Source organism: Marmota marmota, unplaced genomic scaffold (assembly GCF_001458135.2).
Source record: "Marmota marmota marmota unplaced genomic scaffold, marMar, whole genome shotgun sequence".
Classification (NCBI taxonomy): Eukaryota; Metazoa; Chordata; class Mammalia; order Rodentia; family Sciuridae; genus Marmota; species Marmota marmota.
In genome coordinates, this window is record NW_026000138.1 from 485,780 (window position 1) to 505,126 (window position 19,347).

Here is a 19,347-nt window from a genome sequence, read left to right on the forward strand (position 1 = left end):
GGTGGGGGGGAGAGGGGCTTATCTGCCTGCCGTCTGCCTAATCTCTGGCCTCTGTCCTCTGATAATCCCATTAGGCCGCAGATAGGGAGCAGGGCTGATGATAACAGGAAGTGGCAGGTCAGCCCGTGGCTTAGGGCAGCACAGACCTGTCACCTCACAGTCTGTGATCTGAGGCCGGCCACGGTCCAGCCAGCCACGGTCAAGGTCCTGGCCACCTGGTAGTGCTGTTGGTTCTTTGCCCCCCCCTGCTCCTGGAGGGGCCTGTGTTCCTCCGCTCACGGCCCTTCCTCTTAGACGCCAGCAAGGCCCTGCCCCTCTGGCCCCCTCTGTCCTCCCAGCTCTTTCTCCATGTCCTCCTGCTGCTAGTTTTCAGGACCCTCGAGGCTACCCCAGAGCCAGGTTGTCTGTAGGAGTGGGCCCCGGGCCGAGGCCAAGATCTGCCTCCCACGCCCGAGAGCGAGGCTCAGTGGGAAGGACCCTTTACCTCGTCCTGGTGCCTGAGGAGCTGGCGCAGGCCCACTGTTGTGCAAAACCCTCTTGTTCCGAGGTGACGGGTGTGATCACTGATGCCCGCACAATGTCCTGGGGCGCCCTTGCTGCCTCGGGACCTGGCCCATCTCCGTGGCACGCCCACCTCAGTTGCTCAACTCGGATGCTTGGGCGTTAGCTCGATCCCTCCTCACCCCTCACCCCTTGTGCAAACCCAGGTGGTTTCGCCCCCACACGGCCCGGGGTCCTTCCTCTCGCCCACCCATCTGGCCTCTGGCCTCCTAGTCCTGCCCACCAGTCCCTGCACCTCCTGTGGCTGTTGGAACTAATTTAATTGACATAAGATTAAAAACGCTTTCCTTATACCACACTGGCTGCAGGTCAGACGCCCAGCCACGTGGCCTGGTGACCGCCATGGTGGACACTTCATGGAGGCCACTGGGCCCTATTGGAAGGCCCTGCCCTGGGCCCCGTCAGGACCCCTGGACAGTACAGGCCTTGCCCTCTGGCTGCAGCCAAGGCCAGACTCTGTGCCCAGCGGGGCTCTGCGTCCCTCCTCTGCCTGGTAGCCAGCCCTGCTCCCACACCCTGTCCTCAGGTGGCCGCCGGCCGCTCCCCCGTTGACCCCTCGTCTCTGGCTGCTCCTCCGGGGTTTGTTGCACACTGTCCCCGCTGGCCTCCTCGGCTGGGCTGTGGGCGCTCTGCAGGCTCCCTGCACCCTGGCCTTCTGTCCAGCTGGTCCCTCGGTTTCCAGGGCTGTGCCCAGCAGGTAATGTCTACTCAGACTGTGTTTGAATATCTGGACATGAGGGTGGGTCCTGTTCTTGGGGAACTGAGGCCCAAGGCAGGTGTGACTGAGGTCAAGGGCTGGTGGGACAAGAAGCTGGCCCTCTGCCTGGCCAGGTCTTGCTGACCTCATCTTCCCGCCACGTCCTCCAGCTAGAGGAGGGGGTTGTGCAGGGTGGACCGAGCGGGGTCAGGAGGGAGGGTCATCAAGAGACCAGACGGCATCCTTGGTTTCAGGGCAGAGGGCCTGGCCCTGGGGCCTGTGCAGTCCACCTGGACACTGTCCTCTGCCCATCTCACTGTGGGTGTCCACGGGTGTCCCCGGGAATCTCTGCTTATAAGGTGGAGTTGCCTGCTGGGAGCAGGGCTGCAAGACCCTGGGTGGCAAGTGGCAGATGCTGGGCCTAAAAGCACACTTGCACTTGGGCAGCGTGACTGACAGTCCAGGGCAAATCCCGTCTGGAAGCTGCCTGTCGCCAGGCCTCAGCTGGACTGTCCTCTGGGCTGGCTCCAGAACCCCCAGTGGCTGCCGGCTGGGAGTCCACAGAGACCAAGCCCCGGGTCATCCTCACCGCAGCCAGGGTCCCAGGGTCGCTCTGACTGGTCAGCCTTGTGTCCAGCTGTGAACCGGTCCCTGTAACCAGGGCTGGGCTGGGCCAAGGCCAGGCTGGCATCTCACGCTTGGCCTCCTGCTCTGCAGGGAAGGCTGGTACCAAGGGAAGCAATGGCGGAGAGCAGGGGAGGGTCTGCACTGGGGCCAGGCCCTGCAGAGGGTGGCCCTGACTCTCAGCATGTCCACAGCAGACTCCCAAGGGCACGGGAGGACTCAGACACCCATCAGGACCGACTCCCTCCTCTAAGTGGAGGTACGCCAGGTGCCGAGCGGCCCGGTGGCTGGGCCTCCCGTCAGGGCATGCCCAGCCCGTCCTGCCCTGCACACCCAGCTCTGCCTGGCTTGGGCTTCCTGGGAGTGGATCCCGATGCACGTGCCCTTGTCCTTGCTTTTCCACCACGTGCTGCTGTGGCCACCCGGGTGCACCCACAGGGTGCTCCTCCGTGGGAGCACAGCCCACCGCCCGGCCCCTTCCGCTGTTCACCCAGCTCCTGTGGGGCCTCAGTTGTGTTTGGTACGTGGGATCAAACCCAGAGGTGCTTTATCACTGAGCTCCAGCTCCAGGGCTTTTTAAAGAATCTTGAGACAGAGCCTCCCTAAGTTGCTGAGGCTGGCCTTGAATTTTCCATCCTCCTGCCTCAGCCTCCTGAGCTCCTGGGATTGCTGGCTAGTTCCAGTGCTCTGACCATGGCTGGGGTGCTTCTAGAACATTCTTGCACGTGCTGCTCGGTGCACCTGCGTCTGCATTTCTCTGGCATTTTATCTGAAGATTAAAAAAATACCCACACGCTTCCCTTTCCAGGCCTTGGAAATTTCTTGGACTCAGAACTCCCTCACCTCAAGCCTCTGGGCCTCTGACTTGCCCAGCAGCGTTACTTAATCTCCATCGGCGGCAATAACATCTGCTCGATGTGCCATAAAGCTATAAATTAATTATGCTTATTGCCTGGGCTGGTGTCTTCCAGGGCGTTTGGAAATGAAGTGGCCGACAGGTATTCGCAGCCACGTGGGCTTGCCGTCTGAGCCCAGGGCCGCGGGGACATTGCTCGGCTACTGGTGTCCCAGGTTGGAGGCCTGGTGGAGCACGCCTTCCTCCCCAGGCAGGCCTTTGTTGATCCTCCTATCTCGGCCTCCCAAGCTGCTGGGATTACAGGCGTGTGGCACGGCACCCCGCTCCCCAGCCCTTGTTTAAAAAATATTTTTATTTAGAGACAGGGTCTTGCTGAGTTGCTTAGGGCCTCACTAAATTGCTGAGGCTGGCTTTAAATTTATGATCCTCCTGCCTCAGCCTCCCGAGCTGCTGGGATTATAGGGGTGCACCACCGTGCCCGTCTCTTTTTATTTTTTATTCTTAGGGTCTCGCTAAATTGCAGAGGCTGCCCTCACACTTGCGATCCTCCTGCCTCAGCCTCTGCCTGGCCTGACGTTTCCTTGCTGACCAGCTCCGGCTCGGGTGTAGAGCTCTGGTTTAAACACAGTCAGGAGGCCTTGGCAGCTGTGCGGAGAAGCACACTGCGTGCAGAGAAGCACACTGTGCCCAGGGCAGGGTGTCCGGAGGTGGAGATGGGCCAGGCTAGAATGCGTGACCTGGGAAGGGGAGCAGAAGGACTTGGGGAGGACAGGCGTCATGACACCTGGCTCTCACCTCAGACTGGTTTGAGAAGAGCCGTGGGGACCTTGGTTTGCTGAGAAGTGCCGTGGGGGCCAGGATCTGAGGTTGGAGGTGCACATAGGCGCGAGTCGGGGTCACCACTGGCAGGGGAGGAGGGGATGGTGGCTCTAGGAGGGGGACCTGGGACCACACAGTAGACCATTTTGAAGTTTGTGATTAACGAGCATCTTGGCCGTTCATGCTGTCGCAGGGTCACTGCCTCTTTGATTCCAGAGCACTCCCCCAAGCAGACCCTGTGCCCATTAACTATCACCCCTCTCTCTGTCCCCCAGCCCCAGGCAACCGCCAGTCTGCTTCTGTCTCTGAGCATCTGTCCCTTCTGGAGCCTTGGGACACGGGGAGGCTCCTTGTCCACTCTGTTCCTCGGGCGGTGGCCGCATCTGCGTGGGCTGGCGTCTGCCCGTTGGGTTGTCTGTGGTGGGTTCGGCCTCACGTTTCTGTGTGGGGATTTCCACTCGGAGGGTGCGGCCAGCTGTCCCTGCTCACCCAGGACGTGCCCCCTGCTGGGGGCAGGTGTGTGGCGGGCCCAGGTGTGACACCTGAGCTCTCCGGTCCTGCTGCGCGGCCTGCGGAGACACTCGAGGCACTCAGCTTGGCGCAGAGGCCCGGCCCGCTCCTTCCTGCGTCCCCCGCGGTCCTCCTTCACGCACCCGCTCCCCAGGCACCCTACCCCTGCTGGCTTCTGCTGCTGTCCCTGGAGCCCGCTCCCTGCCTTCCTGGCCTGGCGTCTGTTGGCGTCTGTCTCTTTGATGTCACTCTCCTCCAGTCCAGAGCTCGTCCCTCGCTGCGTCCCCGTGCCTGGGCCTCGGGCTCCTCCTTGGCTGGATGTTGGCGTCTGCCTCTAGTCATCGTCCCTGGCGAGCTCTGCAGACTGCGGCTCTGCCTCCCGGCTGCACCCTGGACCCTGCTCAGGGCCTCTGGACAAGCCGCCGTGCCCCTCCTCTGATGCCCCTGTGTCCTCTGCCTTCCAGGTGCACCCCTGTTCCTCTCCCACCCTCACTTCCTCAACGCCGACCCCGTCCTGGCAGAAGCGGTGGCCGGGCTGCACCCTGACCCGGAGGAGCACTCCCTGTTCCTGGACGTCCACCCGGTGAGCCCTGCCCGCCGGGCACTGGGGCGGGTGGTTTCTCGGGAGTGGCTATTGCCCGGCTGCCTCCGGCCCCAGTGCAGAGCTGACCCACCACTGGGGGCTGGTGGCCTGGCGTTCTTTGGCAGTGGCACTTCAAGAATGTCGAGCCACCAAAGGTCCCTACTTTATCCCGGCTCCATAGGTCAGGGATATTATTGTCCTTTTATAAGGGTCTATAAACGGCCCTGGGATCGTAAATTAATTAGGACTTATCAGCCTGTGCTTCTTCTGCAAGTCCCGAGGCGGCCGGGCTGTGCCATAAAGATCTCCAGACACCGGCCGGGGCCTGGCTCATCTGCAGATAAATCAGACTCGGGGACTTGTCCCATGTGGGGACCAGGAGGGATCTGTGCCCTCCCAAGGACAGGCCTTCAGCTCCCGGGTGTCTCTGTCCCCTGAAATGCACCCAGCTGGACTCGGAGGCCCCCGCTGCCCATAGGAAGATTCTGTGGGTTTCTGCTCCTGGAGTGGACACTCAGGTTCTCCCCAAAGAATTTTTTTTAAAAGTGATTTTTTAAGTTGAGACATAAAAGTCACAGGGGGCCAAGGCGTCCATGTCACCGTGTGCGCACACAGGGCAGAGTGGCTGGGCCTCGCGCTCACTCCTGCTGAGGGCACGAGGGGTCCCCTTTCGTAGTGGTTTTCAAGTACCCAGCTCACTGACTCTGGCTCAGTCACCACGTCACACGGCCTGTGACAGTGGCCCAGTGACTCCTCCTGTCTGAAAGTCTGTCCGCAGGCCCGGCCCCGGCCCCTGGAAACCACCCGGCTCTCTTCTGAGTTCTAAGTTCTCGGGTTTTGCACACAGTGAGGCCGCACACTGTGGGTCTGTGCCTGGTCCAGTCACTTGGCAGGTCACCCTCAGTCACCCGTGTGGTCCCAGGTGATGGGAGTCACTCCCGTAAGGCCGCAAGGCAGCCCGCTGTGTGGACGGACCAGCTCTTCCTAACCCGCTGGCCCGCCGATGGATGCCTGGCCTGATTGCTCTTCCTTGCTGCTGTTGGGGGACCTGAGGTCCAGCTGTCCCTGACCCACTCCCTGCCCTTCCTGGCCCGGCACGGTGCAGGGAGGCCGTCCCTCCTGCCCCTCAGAGCCCTTCCAGATGCCCTTCTGCCCGTTTTTCTTCCTGCTCCTCTGTGGACCTCCTTGGCCTCTGACCGAGCCCTGGGCCCAGCCCCAGCGTCCTTCCTCCCCTCTGACTCCACTCTTCTGGCTCCTCTCCGCTGGTTTCCCGAGAGCCCCGCGTGAGCACGGCCTCCCCTGTGCCCTTGTTGATGGCTGCGAGTGAGGGGATTTTTTTGGCCCTGAATAGAGAGGCCAGAGAGGCTGGGAGGCCAGAGAGAGGCCCAGGCTGTCTTGGCAGCTGGTGGGCTGGTGCCTCCCCTAGGCTGCGTCAAGGGAGCCCCTTCCGGGTGGGTCCTGCTGGCCAGAGCAGCGGGGTGGCGTGTGGGACCTCTGGTGTGGGTGTGGGCCGTGGACCCTGCACCCGCTGGGAGAGACCCAGTGGCTGCTGGGCCGTGAGGCCTGGGGGGCGGGTGGCCCTAGTGGCCCACGTTCCTGTTCCCTGGGGGGTGTGGGCCAGGCAGGACCTGGCCACCGAGGCCAAAAGCCCAGATTTCCTGGGGCAGGTAGTGCCCAGGGGCAGGGCCTAGAACCTGGAGGGAAAGAGGGTGGCAGGCGCTCAGGTTCCCAGGGCCCCCAGGGGACTTACTAGGGGTCTCTCAGGACTCAGCCAGGGTTGACTGAGCAGGAGGACGCCCGCCAAGTTGGAGGAGGCAGTGGGCATGTGGGGGAGGCGGTCCAGGCTCCCCGAGGCTCCTCGTGGGCACGCAGGACGCACCGTGCCCCAGCAGGGAGTGGTGACAGCTGGGGAAGGGCTGCCTGAGGGGCCTGCGCACCTCGCCTGGGCTGGTGTGGGGCCACCCACAGGCCCCCTGCCCTGCAGCACCGAGCTCGGCTGGGAGAGCAGGCGCTGGCTTCACCCTGAGGGCTTTGCAGGTAGTTGGGGCACAGTGAGCCCCGGTCAGCAGCTGGCCACGGAGGGCCCCTCTGGAAATCCAGGCTCCAGATAGCAGCGGTCTCTCTGAGGAGGGTGGTGTGGGCCTGGGGTGACCCCGTGGCCCTCCCGGTTCCAGGCTCCGGAGCTCCTCTTGCCCAGGCTGGGGACGGCTGCTGTGAGGGGCGGCGAGCCCTTTCCTGCGAGAGGGGATGGCCCTCCCTGCCACCCGAATCTGGCGCCTTTGCCACCCCTGAGCTGGGGGGTCAGCTCCTACTGTCCAGCCTGGCCCTCGGGCTCCAACCTGGGCCTCTCCCTCTGTTATTTCCTGCCTTTGTTCTGGAAGCATCTTCCTGGTTGGAGTCTGTGTGTGGCACTTCTTTAGCTGTTGACTTTCTGAAACAGTGGCTCACTTACAAAGTGGATTGTTGCGGGTTTTTTTGGTTTGGTACCAGGGATTGAACCCGAGGCGCCTAACCACAGAGCCACATCCCCAGCCCTTTTTAAAAAATATATATTTTATTTAGAGACAGGGTCTTGCTAAGTTGCCGAGACTGGCTTTGGGAACTTGCAGTCCTCCTGCCTCAGCCTCCTAAGCCGCTGGGGTCACAGCTGTGACCACTGTGCCCAGCGCAAAGTGGCTTCCTGCATTCAGGGGCCCTTCAGTGCGGCTTCAAACAGGAGATGACGAGAGCCTCCCAAAAAACAGCAGGTGACACCGTACAAACAAACGGGACAAGCATCCTGGGCTCTGTGTGAAGTGTGGTCACTGCCCCGTGCTGGCCGAGGCCAGCTGTGGCAGAGAGGGAGGCCCCGCCTGCAGTTGCAGAGCCGGGGACCGCAGGCCTCGCCAAGGCTTTCCCTCTGGGTGACGGAGAAGTGGGGAGTGAACCCAGAGGACACAGCCCCCATGGCTGGGTGTGGGTTGGGAGGGGGCAGCCCAGACGCGCCATCTGGGGCCTTAAGGTGACAGATGGAAAGGGTCAGGCCTCCTCTACCCAGTGACGGTCCCTTCTACCAAGAGGACCTTGACGTCATGGGCACGAGAGCTGTTTGGGAAGCCCCGCTGTGAGTGCTTGGAACAGGGCGGGAGGCCCCCAGCCAGCTGTTCGCCCGAGGTTGATGACAGCAAGCCCCCCTGGGCAGCGGCTGGCCCGTGGACATGTCCTCACCGCGTGTTCTCCACAGGTCACGGGGATCCCCATGAACTGCTCTGTGAAGCTGCAGCTGAGCATCTACGTCAAGTCCATCAAAGGCATCGGGTGAGTGGACGCCGGGAGCTGGGGCTGCAGGCTGAGCCGCCAGGGTCCCCGGACCCCAGGGACCTGTTCCAGGAGCAGGGTGTGGATGGGAGGGTCCCTGCCGGGGTCCCGTCCTGCCCGTCCTGGGGGAGGCGGGCAGACAAAGTGTTGATCTTAAATCTGTTCCCAGAGGAGGTTTTAAGCACTGATGTTCTTTCCTTTTAACCGGGTCCCAGGGATTGAGCCCAGGGCTCTATGCCGAGGGGCATCTGCAGCCCCTTTTTAAAAGTGCTGTTTGAGGCAGGTTTGGCTAAGTCCCTAGGCCCTGCTAAGTCTCTGGGTTGGACTTGAACTTGCTGTCCTCCTGCCTCAGCCTCCGGTTGCTGGGCTCACAGGCGTGGGCCACTGCGTCCGGCTTGCGCACTGATTTTTTTTAATAAGAGCTTTATGGAGACAGAATCTCCCACCGTGAGACTCACCCTGGGAAAGCGTGCAGCTGAGCGCTTGGTGGTGTATTCAGAGTCACGCAACCAGGGCCACAGTGGACTCTAGGATGTTCCCGCCACTCCTAAAGGAACTCCTTCCCACTAGCAGCCCTTGTCCTGTCCCCTGCCCCTGGCCACCACAGTCTGCTCCTGTCCCTGCGGATGGCCCCGTTCTGGCCCCTCATACACAGAGTCTCACGCAGTGGCCTGTGTGTGGCACCCGGTCCTCAGGCTCACTGTGTCTTGGGGTGGGTCAGCGCTTCTCAGGGCCGGGCCCTCCCAGGTGTGGGACGTGCTGGACGTGTGGGGCTGCGTGGCCCGTCCAGTTTCGGTGTAGACATGTGCCTCCCCCCGGGTCTGTGTGCAGGAGTGGGCCTCGGGCCACCAGTCTGGGTCACCATTTGCGGGAACTGAATGCCTTTGTGCTGGCTCACATTCCTGCAGCGCCTGAGGCACCAGCGCCGCGTCCCCATCCCAGTCCCCATCCCAGTCCCCGTCCCCGCCGGCATTCCCAATGCCGAGTTGGATGGGCCGGAGGTGGCGCGGTGCGGCTTTGTGTCAGGGCCTCTTCTGCAGCATATTTGAAATGGCTCTGTTTGGAAGATTTCCTGGGAGATTCCTGGGCGGCAGGAATGCCAGCGTTTGTCTGGGTTGGTAAATGCCTGGCCTGTCCACGGGGCTCCCGGCCTGGCCAGGACCTGCAGGCCCGACTGCTGGGGTGTCCTGGAAGGACTCCGGGTGCACAACAGACCCACTAGTAGCTGGGCTGTGTTTGGTGACAGCCAGGATCCCCCGCTGCCACCTCCATGTCACTGGGCCAGGTGGGGACCTTGGCCAAGGAGCCAGGAGGCTGGGGCTGGGTCTGGGGTTTGGCCAGTCGCCACCCAGTACCAGTGGCTGGGGGCCTGGGCGCGCTGATGGAGGCTGGGGGCTGCTCCCAGGCTGGCTGGCCCCATCCCACCTCCCCTGAAGCCAGCAAGGTGTCTCAGTGGAGGTGACTCAACCGCAGGTGTCTTGCCGCCAGAGGGCTGGGAGGGGTGGCCACGGGAGGGGCCCAGAGACAGCGGCCACCAGGAGCCGTTGTGCTGCCTGCCCCCTGGGCGGGCACAGGGACGGTGCAAGGCACCCACACTCAGTCCCGTGGGTTCTCCCAAAGGCTTCGGAGGGGCAGAGGCTGCGCCCTAAGCCACCCTCCCTCTGTCCCCACAGCGTCTCTGTGGCCTTCTCTGAAGGTGACACATGCAAGCCCACCCACCCACTGGGAGGCTGCACTGGGTCCTGAGGACACTGTGCTGGGCTGGGCCTCTGTGCCCCCCGTGGCTGCAAGCGCAGCCCCTTCCTTCCCAAGCAGGCCCGGGACGGAGGCCTCGGGTCCCTGGCCACCTGCTCACTGCTCTGACTCAGCAGCAGTGACAACAAGCTCCTGTGACAAGGAGAGATGCTGTGGGGTGGCGGGCGCCTGCGGCCATGGTAGCAGATGCCCACAGCCAACGTAGCAGACTGGTGGCTTGGAACTGCACACACGGGTCACCTGATAGCAGTTTGGAAGGGTCCTCTGGGCTGAGGGCAGGATGGGCAGGGCCTGTTCATCCCAGGGGCTCTGGGGGCCTCTAGAGAGAGGCATCCAAGGTCCTCGGCCCGTGACCTCCACCTCAAGCCCTGATCCTCAGGCCCACTGTGCTGGGTGGCATCTTCCAGTCCCCGGCCCCTGACGTCCTGCTCCACCGTCCAGTCCCCGGCCCCTGACCTCCTGCTCCCTTCTCCAGGGGCCCTGCCCTCATAACCCAGGATCACCCCCATGTCAAGGTGCTCGGCCAGACACCTCCGCGGAATCCCTCTGCCACGCGAGGGCGTGTCAGCACAGGCCTGGGGACTGGGGCTCAGGCACCTTTGAGGGCCCCAGCCCCCAGGGCCTGGACAGGGCTTGGATCCCCGGAGTCGAGGAGCAGGGAGGACCCTGCAGACGCCCTTCTGTGGTGAGGGTGGTGCCGGCCCCAGGAACAGGGACCACACAGGTGGGGACGGAGGAGTGAAGGGTTCCTCTGGGTACAGGCGAATGACAGCCATCGTCAGGACACCTGACACCAAGAAGCAGGCACTGCTGCACACCTGCATGTATTCTAGCTCACGAGGGCCGCACAACAGCCACGTATTTTAACTCTCACCACTGTTACTCCCTGTTTATAAAGAAAGAGAGTGGAGTTCAGAGAGGTTGAGAGAGCTGTCTCAGGTGGCACAGCTCACAGAGGCAGAGCTGGGATTCATCCTGGGGCTGTGGGCTGCACCGTCTCCCCTGTTAACTGCTGAACGTGTGGACTTCTGGTGGGTGGGGAAGGGAGAACGGGGGCCTGGGTGCTGGACAGAAAGAACTGGCGTGGAGGGAGGGACAGACTACCCAGGCACGTGGGCACAGCTGCAGGGTCGGGAGCCCCGACCCGCACACACAGGGCGTCGACGTCACTGTGCGCTTGCTCCCTCGGCCCTCGGCTTACTGCCGGTGGCTGCTCCTGCCCACCCCATTCTGCAGAGACAGGGACGGGGCACAAAGGGCGAAGTGCCACCCCGTTCCGCAGCCTCACGCCGGCCGGGGACCCCTGTCCACGTGGCGTGTAGGGGCCCCGCTGGCTCCGTGCCCGCTGGGTGGGAGCCTGGCTGCCGATCCCGCGTAACCACCTTGTCCACCTGCCGCAACAGGCCAAGGGCGTGTGTCGGGGCGGGGTGGCGGGTTCGGAGCTCAGCCGGACCTTCTCTGGGGCCAGGCCAGCGGGCTCCTGTCCCCTGGGCCCTTGAACCCCGCGCAGGAGCTCTCCGGCCAGATCGGCACCAGCAACGCCTCTTCCCCGGAGTTTTTTTACTCCTTTAAAAATAAACTGGAAATTTTAGAATAGTCTTAGATTTATAGAAAAGTTACAGACGTACTACAGAACATCTGTGTCCTGCCCTGGTGTCCTGTCGTACCCTGGGTGGACCAGGATCCACACTGCTCCTTGTTTCCTTAGTTTCCCCTTGAGTTCTGCTCTGATGCCATTTTATTATTATTTATTATTATTTATTATTATTGGTATGGGGATTGCACCCAGGGTGCTTACCCACTGGGCCACGTCCCAGCCCTTTTTATTTTTTATTTTGAGACAGGGTCTCACCAAGTTGCTAAGGGTCTTGCCAAGTTGCTGAGGCTGGCCTCGAACTTGCCCTCCTCCTGCCTCAGCCTCCTGACCACTGGGCTCAGTCTCCTTGTTCCCGATGCTGTGGGGGCCTCTGTGGGGATGGATCTGACGTCCTCTCGTGGTCGGCAGGCAGTAGGCGCAGGAGGAAGAGTGCTGAGCGAAGGTGCTGGTCCAGGGCGCAGACTGTCCACAGACCTCACTGCTGACCCTGACCCCAGGGTGAGGTCATGTTTGTCAGCCCTTTACTGCCCCTTTGGCATTTTGTTACTTGTTACGGTGGCACGCGTTTTAAGGTCACTCTCTTCCTGACGGGAAACTAAGTGGAGCTTCCCGTGTGCTGTCCCCTGTCACCTGTGGAATCCCTGCCCTGAGTCCCCTGCTTATTTACATTCACTATGTGTTGCCAGAGATGCAGACGCTGCCGGGGGTTTCTCTAGGAGTCCGTCCTGGATCATTTCCGCAGCTTGCTTATCATGCCTGACGCGTCTCAGACACGTTCGTTGGTGGCCTGTGAGGACCCCGTCCCTCCCTGTCGGACATTCTGCAGTCTTCCCTGCACAGAGACGACCTGGAGGAGGCCCAGGGTCCTCGGGGACATTCAGGCCGTCCCTGTCGTCCTGGGTTTGCTGTTCCAAGCAACACTGGGCACCTTCAGGGCAGTTACTGAAGAGTGTCCTCGCTGGTCATGAGGTTGTTGGTGGATTAGGTTTGGCTGAGAGAGCAGGAGACACAACAGCTGTGACTCAAACAGGACAAAGCTTTACTGTTTTCCGTTCAGTCTTCTGGAGGACATTGGGAGGCAGACGTCCTGGGGTGCTATGACAGCCCGAGACATTCACGGTCCAAGTTCATCCCCTCATTTTGATCCATTTTCCTAACACGCGGTTTCCATCTTCAAGGTGGTCTAAGTGGTCTAAAGGGCTGCCAGAGCTCCAGCTATTGCATCTGCATTTCACACATCTGAAAGGGAGAACAGAAAGTGTTTTCCTCCCAGCTACTCTACATAATGCTTCTGTGAACATCCCAACAACCAGAATTTGGTCACATGGCCCTCCCTGCTCTCAGCGAGAGAGACAGTCTTTTACCTGGGAGCATCGCCAACCTGAATAAAATTGGGATTCTGTTTCTAAAAGCGGCGTATGGGAATCAGCTAAGTGCCGTCAGCCTAGCCGTTCAGATGTGAGCTTAATTTGAACAGATTAGGCTCGAGTTGTGAAATGGCTCCCTGCCAGGAAGTCCCCTGTTCCCCAGCCCTGCACAACTGAGCAGCCCAGAACCACATCCTTCCTGACCCTGGAGCCACCGTCCCTGCCCACATCTGTGTACCGCACCCTGTCACAACTCACCTGCTCTGTCTCACTTCCAGACAAACCGGGAAGATCCAGCCTGTGGTGCTGCCACTGATGTGGTTTGGAGAGGTAAGGCTACGCGGCCACAGGTCGGGACCCTGGGGGAGGGCAGGGCTGGGCCAGGGGACAGGACTGTCCCCAGACTTTATGTCCATGCCAGTGGGTTGCAAGGACCATGAGGTGGGGGTGCCAAGCAGTGCGTCCCGGGCGGGGTGTAAGGTGATTTTGTGACTGCTGTGCCCACTTCCACGGGGAGAAGAAGGGAAGCTGATTTTTCAAGGAAGTCAAATTTTTCCTTTAACTTTTCTTCTCTCCAAGCTTTTTAATTTCCTTATGGGTTTTTTTTAATTTAATTTTGTTAAGTTACATTATTTTGTTTTGTTATGTTATTTCTGGCCTCACCCAGATTGCTAGTGGCCTGGAAGGATAGGTCAAGTTTAAGGTCAAGGTCACTGCTGCTCACAGCCCATGCTGACAGGCTGCGGGGTGCGGTGCTCGGAGCCACTCAGCCCCCGGGCGCCACGTGCTTTCCGCTCGTGGCCCCGCCCCCGGAGGCTCTCAGACTCCGGCTCCTCATTGGTCAGGTTAAGATAGGGCGGCCATGTGGGAGGGGCTAGTGGGCCAGGTCTGCCTGCCATTGGTAAGGCTGTGATCACATGGTTCAGGCCCCTGCAAGGTCGTCTGGGAAATGTAGTCTCATGGAGCGCACCGAGGAAAGGTGGGCGCCTGGACCCTGGTGGGCGGGCGAGGGTGCAGGCCTGCGGTACAGCCGCGTGGGCCCAGCTGTGTGCCCTTCCGCAGAGCGGGGCCATGGAGGGCAAGCCGCTGCAGACGTTCTACACACAGCTGGTGCTGATGCCCAAGGTGATGCACTACGCCCAGTATGCGCTGCTGGCCCTGGGCGGTGCGCTGCTGCTCGTCCCCATCATCTACCAGGCGCAGAGCCAGGTAGGTGACTGCGCGAGGCCCCGGGTTTGCACCCGGGCCGGGCCAGGCGTCGGGTTGATCCTCCCTCATCCTTCACTCTGCCGCCTCCTCGCATCTCTCGCACCCTGCGCAGCCTCTGCTCTGCCTCCTGGTGGCCTGGGACCTCCCCTGGGCCGCAGCGGGCTTTGGGGGGTGAGGCCCGGCTCTCATTCAGCAGGTGGGCACCTGTGAATGCCAGGCTGCTAAGCCAGGGCGTCCAGGTCCCTGCTGGGGGGGGCAACCAGGCTGGCACTCCTGAGGCGGGAGACAGGAGAGAGCCAGGTTAATATGAGAAGAGATAATTTTACCAATGATAGAGGGTCATAGAGAAAGTGACCGGCCAGAGCCCCTGCTGTGGAGCTGAACTGCAACACGAGCCACGAGCCACGTCAGTGTGTGCAGGTTTCTCTCAGCCTCGGAATGTCAAAGGCACAGCTGAATTTAACTTGAATATGTCCGAAATGTTATTGTCACAATAAGAACCAACAGGAAAGATATAGGAATCTTTGCAAATTTTTTCCCCAAATCTTTGAAATCCGGTGTGTCTTTTACACTTAGAGCAGCTCTCCATTTGGCTCACCCTGTTTGAAAGGCCGGTGGCCACTGTATGTGGCTCCCAGACTGAACACCCCTGTCCAAGGAGGTAGGACAAATACAGAGAGGAAAGACCTCTGGAGTGCTGGAATCCAAGCTTAGGTGCAAGTACACAGCACCGAGAAAGTGCTACAGATGGAGGGAGGGCCAGTTCAAAGACCCTGGGCCAGCGACAGGGCAGGCACAGTGGAGGGTTGGGCAGGGCCCAGGTGGCTGGGGGAGGGAGTCCTGGGAGGGACAGGAGATGGTGCTGAGAGAGCACACGGGCAGGTAACTTGGGGTTTTTTAAAGAGGAGTCACTCTGTCACCTGAGTGGCAAACAGGTCCTGGGCCAGGAGGGTCAGGAGCAGGGAACCAGCGAGCGAGATTGGGAGCAGCTTGTATCAGGAGAGGACAGAGGGGAAGGTCTGTGGCGGGTGCTCGGGATTGAAGCCAGGGTGCTTTACCCCTGAGCCATGTCCCGGCCCTTTTTATTTTTATTGTGAGATGGGGTCTTGCTAAGTTGCTAGGGCCTTGCTAAGTTGCTGAGGCTGGCCTTCGACTTGCAATCCTCCTGCCTCGGCCTCCCCAGCCGCTGGGATCACAGGTGACCAGTTTGTTTTTCGTGGCATTTGCTCGCACACATCTGCTGAGACACTTATTTGAGGGCTGTGCTGGGTACAGGTGGCGGGGATTCAGAACAGACCAGAATACACAGTCTGTCCCACAGATCTGGGTCAGCAGGGCGGTCTCAGGTTGCGGGGCACAGGGCAGATGGGTGAGCAGCCCAGATGGATGGGGGCTGCTGCTCTCAGGCAGGCGTCTGGAAAGGCCCCCCAGGGGCACACCTGAGTTGACCAAGGCTTCCTGAGGGCCTGGGGACCCTGTGCCAGCCAGTTTCTCTCCTGCTCCTGGGAAGCTCTGTCCCCTGCTTGCTTGCTACCTGTACTCTTGCTCTCTGTGGGCCTTTCCCACTCTAACCAGGGCCCCATGTGCCTTCTACCTCCGGCCTTGGGGAGCAGTTCCCAAGCGCCCCCTGGCCACTCCCTCTCCCTTGCTGCAGGGAACCAAGGCCCAGCTGGTTGTCACTTGCCTAGCAAAGTGAGTGCCCAGTGTGTCCCAGATTACCATGGGGACTGGGGGCAAAGCTCCCTGCAGACAGGTGTCACAGTGTCCTTCTAGGACACCCAGCCTCTGAGGGGCTGGGACAGCAGGGGCCCTGGTCCGCTGGCCCCTGTCTCTGTCCCAGTCAGGCAGGAGGGTGACGAGACTGAGCATGAAGGTCCTCCCTGTCCCCAGATCAGCGCCCCGCCCCATCCACGAGAGGTTTCCCCCGCCGGGTTCTGTGGGGCCTCTTCCCACAGCTTCTCCAGAGGCCGGATGAGGGATGCGTGTCCATCACCTGTGCTTTGCCTCGGCAGCTCAGGCCTTACTTGTCTTTATGTGTCCTGAGTTTCTAAATTGCACTCTGGCAAGCTCCGTGTTCCCGTGTCTCTGTGGAGAGAGTTTTCTAAAGTCTTTGTTGAGGGGCAAAAAAAATAATCCTAAGTATTTTAACAGAAAAGTCTCTTATGTCCAGTCGATTTAAAATGCCCCTGTCCCAGTGGGGCTGGGCTGGAGCTCAGGTGGGGCCTGTCCTCAGCGTCTCTGGGCCCTGGTTCCACCCCAGCACCAGAGCCACAAAGGAGACACAATGGCCCCAAACCAGCCATCGGCCTCGCCACCCCCCGCCCAGTGGCACATTAAGTAATGTGCCGGGCCTCTTGGACCAGGCCTGGCCATCCTCAGAGTGGGCTTCTGGTCTAGGAGCAGCCACAGCTCTCCGTCTCAGCTTCTTCTGATCTCAGCCTCCTCCCATCTCAGCCTCCTCTGGTCTCAGCCTCTCCGGCTGGGAAAAGCTGCTGGACCCTAAAACCCTACACCCCTCCTGTCCCCTGTTTGCTTCGGGAAACACAGAGCGGAGCGCGACCCTCGCGGCTGGGCCGACGTGGACTATAAATTAGCTTGGTTGTCTTCTAGGACAAATGCTATTTATTTTGGAGTGGTAGTAAAAAGGGCTCAAAGGATAAGGAGGCCATTCAGGCCTACTCTGAATCCCTGATGACGCCTCCTCCCAGCGTTGTGCTGCAAGAAGCAAGACTCTAGGTGGGTACCAGGTAAAGCCCCTCCCAGGGGCCAGCCCAGGGAGGCTCTCTGCAGTGCGGTTTCTTTGATCCCCGGTGGCTGTGGGCTGCTCTGTGTCAGTTTCGAGGTCACAGTAGGAAGGCAAGGTCCAGGCGAGGCCGGCTGCTCCTGAACCTCTTCCCAGGGGTGCCTGGAGGGCCAGAGCCTCCTGGGACGGCCTCCTGGGCTGGAGGTCTGCATTTTAATGGACCCTGGGGGCATCTTGAAGGTTCAGGGACCCCTGTTTGAGACACATTGGCCTAAGCCTGGTAAGACTAATCAAGAACAAAGAAGGCATCCACTGAGCCCCGGCAGTATATCCAGGACTGCTTCTGCCCGACAGGTCACCAGATTGAGCACAAATAAGAAACAGGAAGCCCAGTACAGGTTGGGTTCCAGCCCAGCAGCCAGTGAGGGACCTTGCAGTTGGGGACATGCTCAGATCAACACCTGCAGGAGGTGCACTGGGAATTCGGTGTTCAGGGCTCCCTGGTTTTCACCCAGAAGCTCTGCCTGTGAGGAGCAGGCGGTGCCCGGGGCTCCCGGGGCCAGGTCTTGAGGGGAAGAGCCGAAGGCCCTGGGCTTGCCTTGGGCTGGGCCAGGGTGAGTCATGCATCTGCCCGGGGACAGCTGCTATTTTAGTTTCTGGGAAATGTGCCGCCCTCGCTCCAGCCTTGGCCGGGTCTCTGGGTTTCCGTCGCTGCCCACCTGGGTGTGCGGGGTGCTCTCGCCTCGGCCAGTGGTCATCGCCAGCGGGCTTCAGTTGCCAAGGCCAGGAACTGGGCCAGAGGAGGAGGTCAAGGGGAGTGGGCAGTGGCGGCAGGGCCTTAGGTTGGCAGGAGGGAGGACGCTGTGTCCCGGGCAGGCCTGCGGCCCCTCTGCCCACCTGGGAACAGCGGGTAGACAGTGGGCGGGGCCTGCTCTTGTCCAGCGGGTGTCCTGAGGAGGGCTCCCTGCTGTGGGGGATGAGCATCCTGGCCAGGCCCCTCTCCTGCCTGCCTCCCGAGGACCCTGCCGAGGACCCCACTGGGAGACCTGTGAGCTGGGCACACTTGGGTGGTATCCCTGCCCCCCAGTCCCCAGCAGAAGGATGTCTGGTGTCCCCGGGGACAGGCCGAGGTGGCAGTTAGTCAGTCTTAGCAGGGGGAGGGGGTAGGGAGGTCCCCGTGTCTGCACCCCTGGACAGGACCTAGGCACCCCCCCAGTGGGGCAAGACACACCTGGGGTCTGCCCTCCACTTGCCCACAGAACCCAGCCCTCCACCCACCCCCTGCCTTCCAAGGGCAGCCTGTCCCCAGGACACCCAGCCCCTCCTGGGTGTCTAGGCCTCAGCCTGGGCTGGCAGCTGGGAGCCGGTCCTGGGGGGCCTCCACCCTAACAGACCTGGCAGGGGACTCCCCACTTTGCCCTGCACCTGGGGATGGGGTGGCCCCAGGAGGCTGCCTTGCTTGAGAGAAGGGGAAATGGCCTCCACCAGCCCAGAGGGGATTTTTAAATGAATAAGAACTGGAAGGCCCTGCAGAGCTTCTAAGGGGGCGCCGGAGCCCTGTGCAGTCGACAGCCTGGGCCACTGACAGGGAGGGGGCCCTTCTGGGAACCCCTGGGCCCCTCCCCACCTTCTCATTGCCCCCCCAGGCGGGGGAGGGGAGGGGGAAGTTGGAGGAACCTGCTTCACATGCTGGCTCCAGGGCTGTGAGGTCCCCAAGAGGGGGTCCCCTTTCCTCCTAAGGGAGACTTTCCGTCATGGGGAGGGCCGGCTCCTGCAGGAAGCCCTAGGTCTGCCCACCGGGAGGAACAGGGCAGGCCCCTAGGGGTGGTGAGCCGGGGCTCTGGTGGGGGGGGGTTCCCCGCTGTCCTCAGGGTAGGGAGGCTGGGACGGGGCCTGTCCTATCATCACTGTCCTCTTCTTCTTAACTTCTTAACTCAAACTTTTTTTTTTTGGTTCAGGGATTGAACTCAGGGGGCACTCGGCCACTGAGCCCCATCCCAGCCCTATTTTTTATTTATTTAGAGACAGGGTCTCACTGAGTTGCTTAGGGCCTCGCTTTTGCTGAGGCTGCTTTTTAACTTGCGATCCTCCTGCCTCAGCCTCCCGAGCCGCTGGGACCACAGGCGAGGGCCACCATTGTGCCTGGCTAACTCCAGCTTTTGAGTGTGAGCCTAGATAAACTCTCATCCCAAGTCTCTCGACCTCTGTTCTATCTCGTGCTTTTCTGTGTCCTCTGTCCCTCCATTCAAGTCCCGCTGCCCCCGCCCTCGACAGGACTTTCCCCCCAACACTGGATGTGTGTGGCTTTGCCAGCTTATCTGAGGCTGGGGGCTGTGAGCACGGTCTGCAGGGTCCCTTCCTGTCTGTTGGGGACAGCTGTCTGGTGCAGTACTGCCCTGAGGCTGTGCGTGTCTGTGGGGCGGAGGCCACGTCCAGGCTGCCAGTGGACAGCCCTCTCCCTGCAGTGGTCAGGTCTCTCCGGGGCTCAGTTTCCCTGTCTCTGAGAGGGGTGGGGGTGGGGCAGGTGGGGCACTGAGCCAGGGAGGGCCTTGGTGACGTGTCCAGCCTCTGAGCGTCGGTGTCACCTGGGGCAGTGGGAAGGGGCTCTGTGTGGGCTGCGGGCGGGCTGGGCCGGCCGGGCTGGTGGCGGGGACGGTGACCCAGCTCCCCCTCTCTCCACAGGGCAGCAAAGGTGATGGGGGCCAGCCCCACCCGGTGGCTCAGCCCGC

The 19,347-nt window shown here is 61.2% G+C and overlaps 1 protein-coding gene across 1 annotated transcript in view; it reads left to right on the plus strand.

Annotated features, from left to right (window-relative positions):
* Scarb1 (scavenger receptor class B member 1) overlaps nt 1-19,347 on the plus strand; it is a 54,716-nt gene extending 35,369 nt beyond the window's left edge. The window contains exons 8-13 of the mRNA XM_015502399.2: nt 4,532-4,650; nt 7,874-7,947; nt 12,945-12,996; nt 13,729-13,875; nt 16,486-16,611; nt 19,301-19,347. Coding sequence (XP_015357885.1) covers nt 4,532-4,650; nt 7,874-7,947; nt 12,945-12,996; nt 13,729-13,875; nt 16,486-16,611 — 518 coding nt within the window. The 3' untranslated portion in view covers nt 19,301-19,347. The remainder of the gene's footprint in view (nt 1-4,531; nt 4,651-7,873; nt 7,948-12,944; nt 12,997-13,728; nt 13,876-16,485; nt 16,612-19,300) is intronic.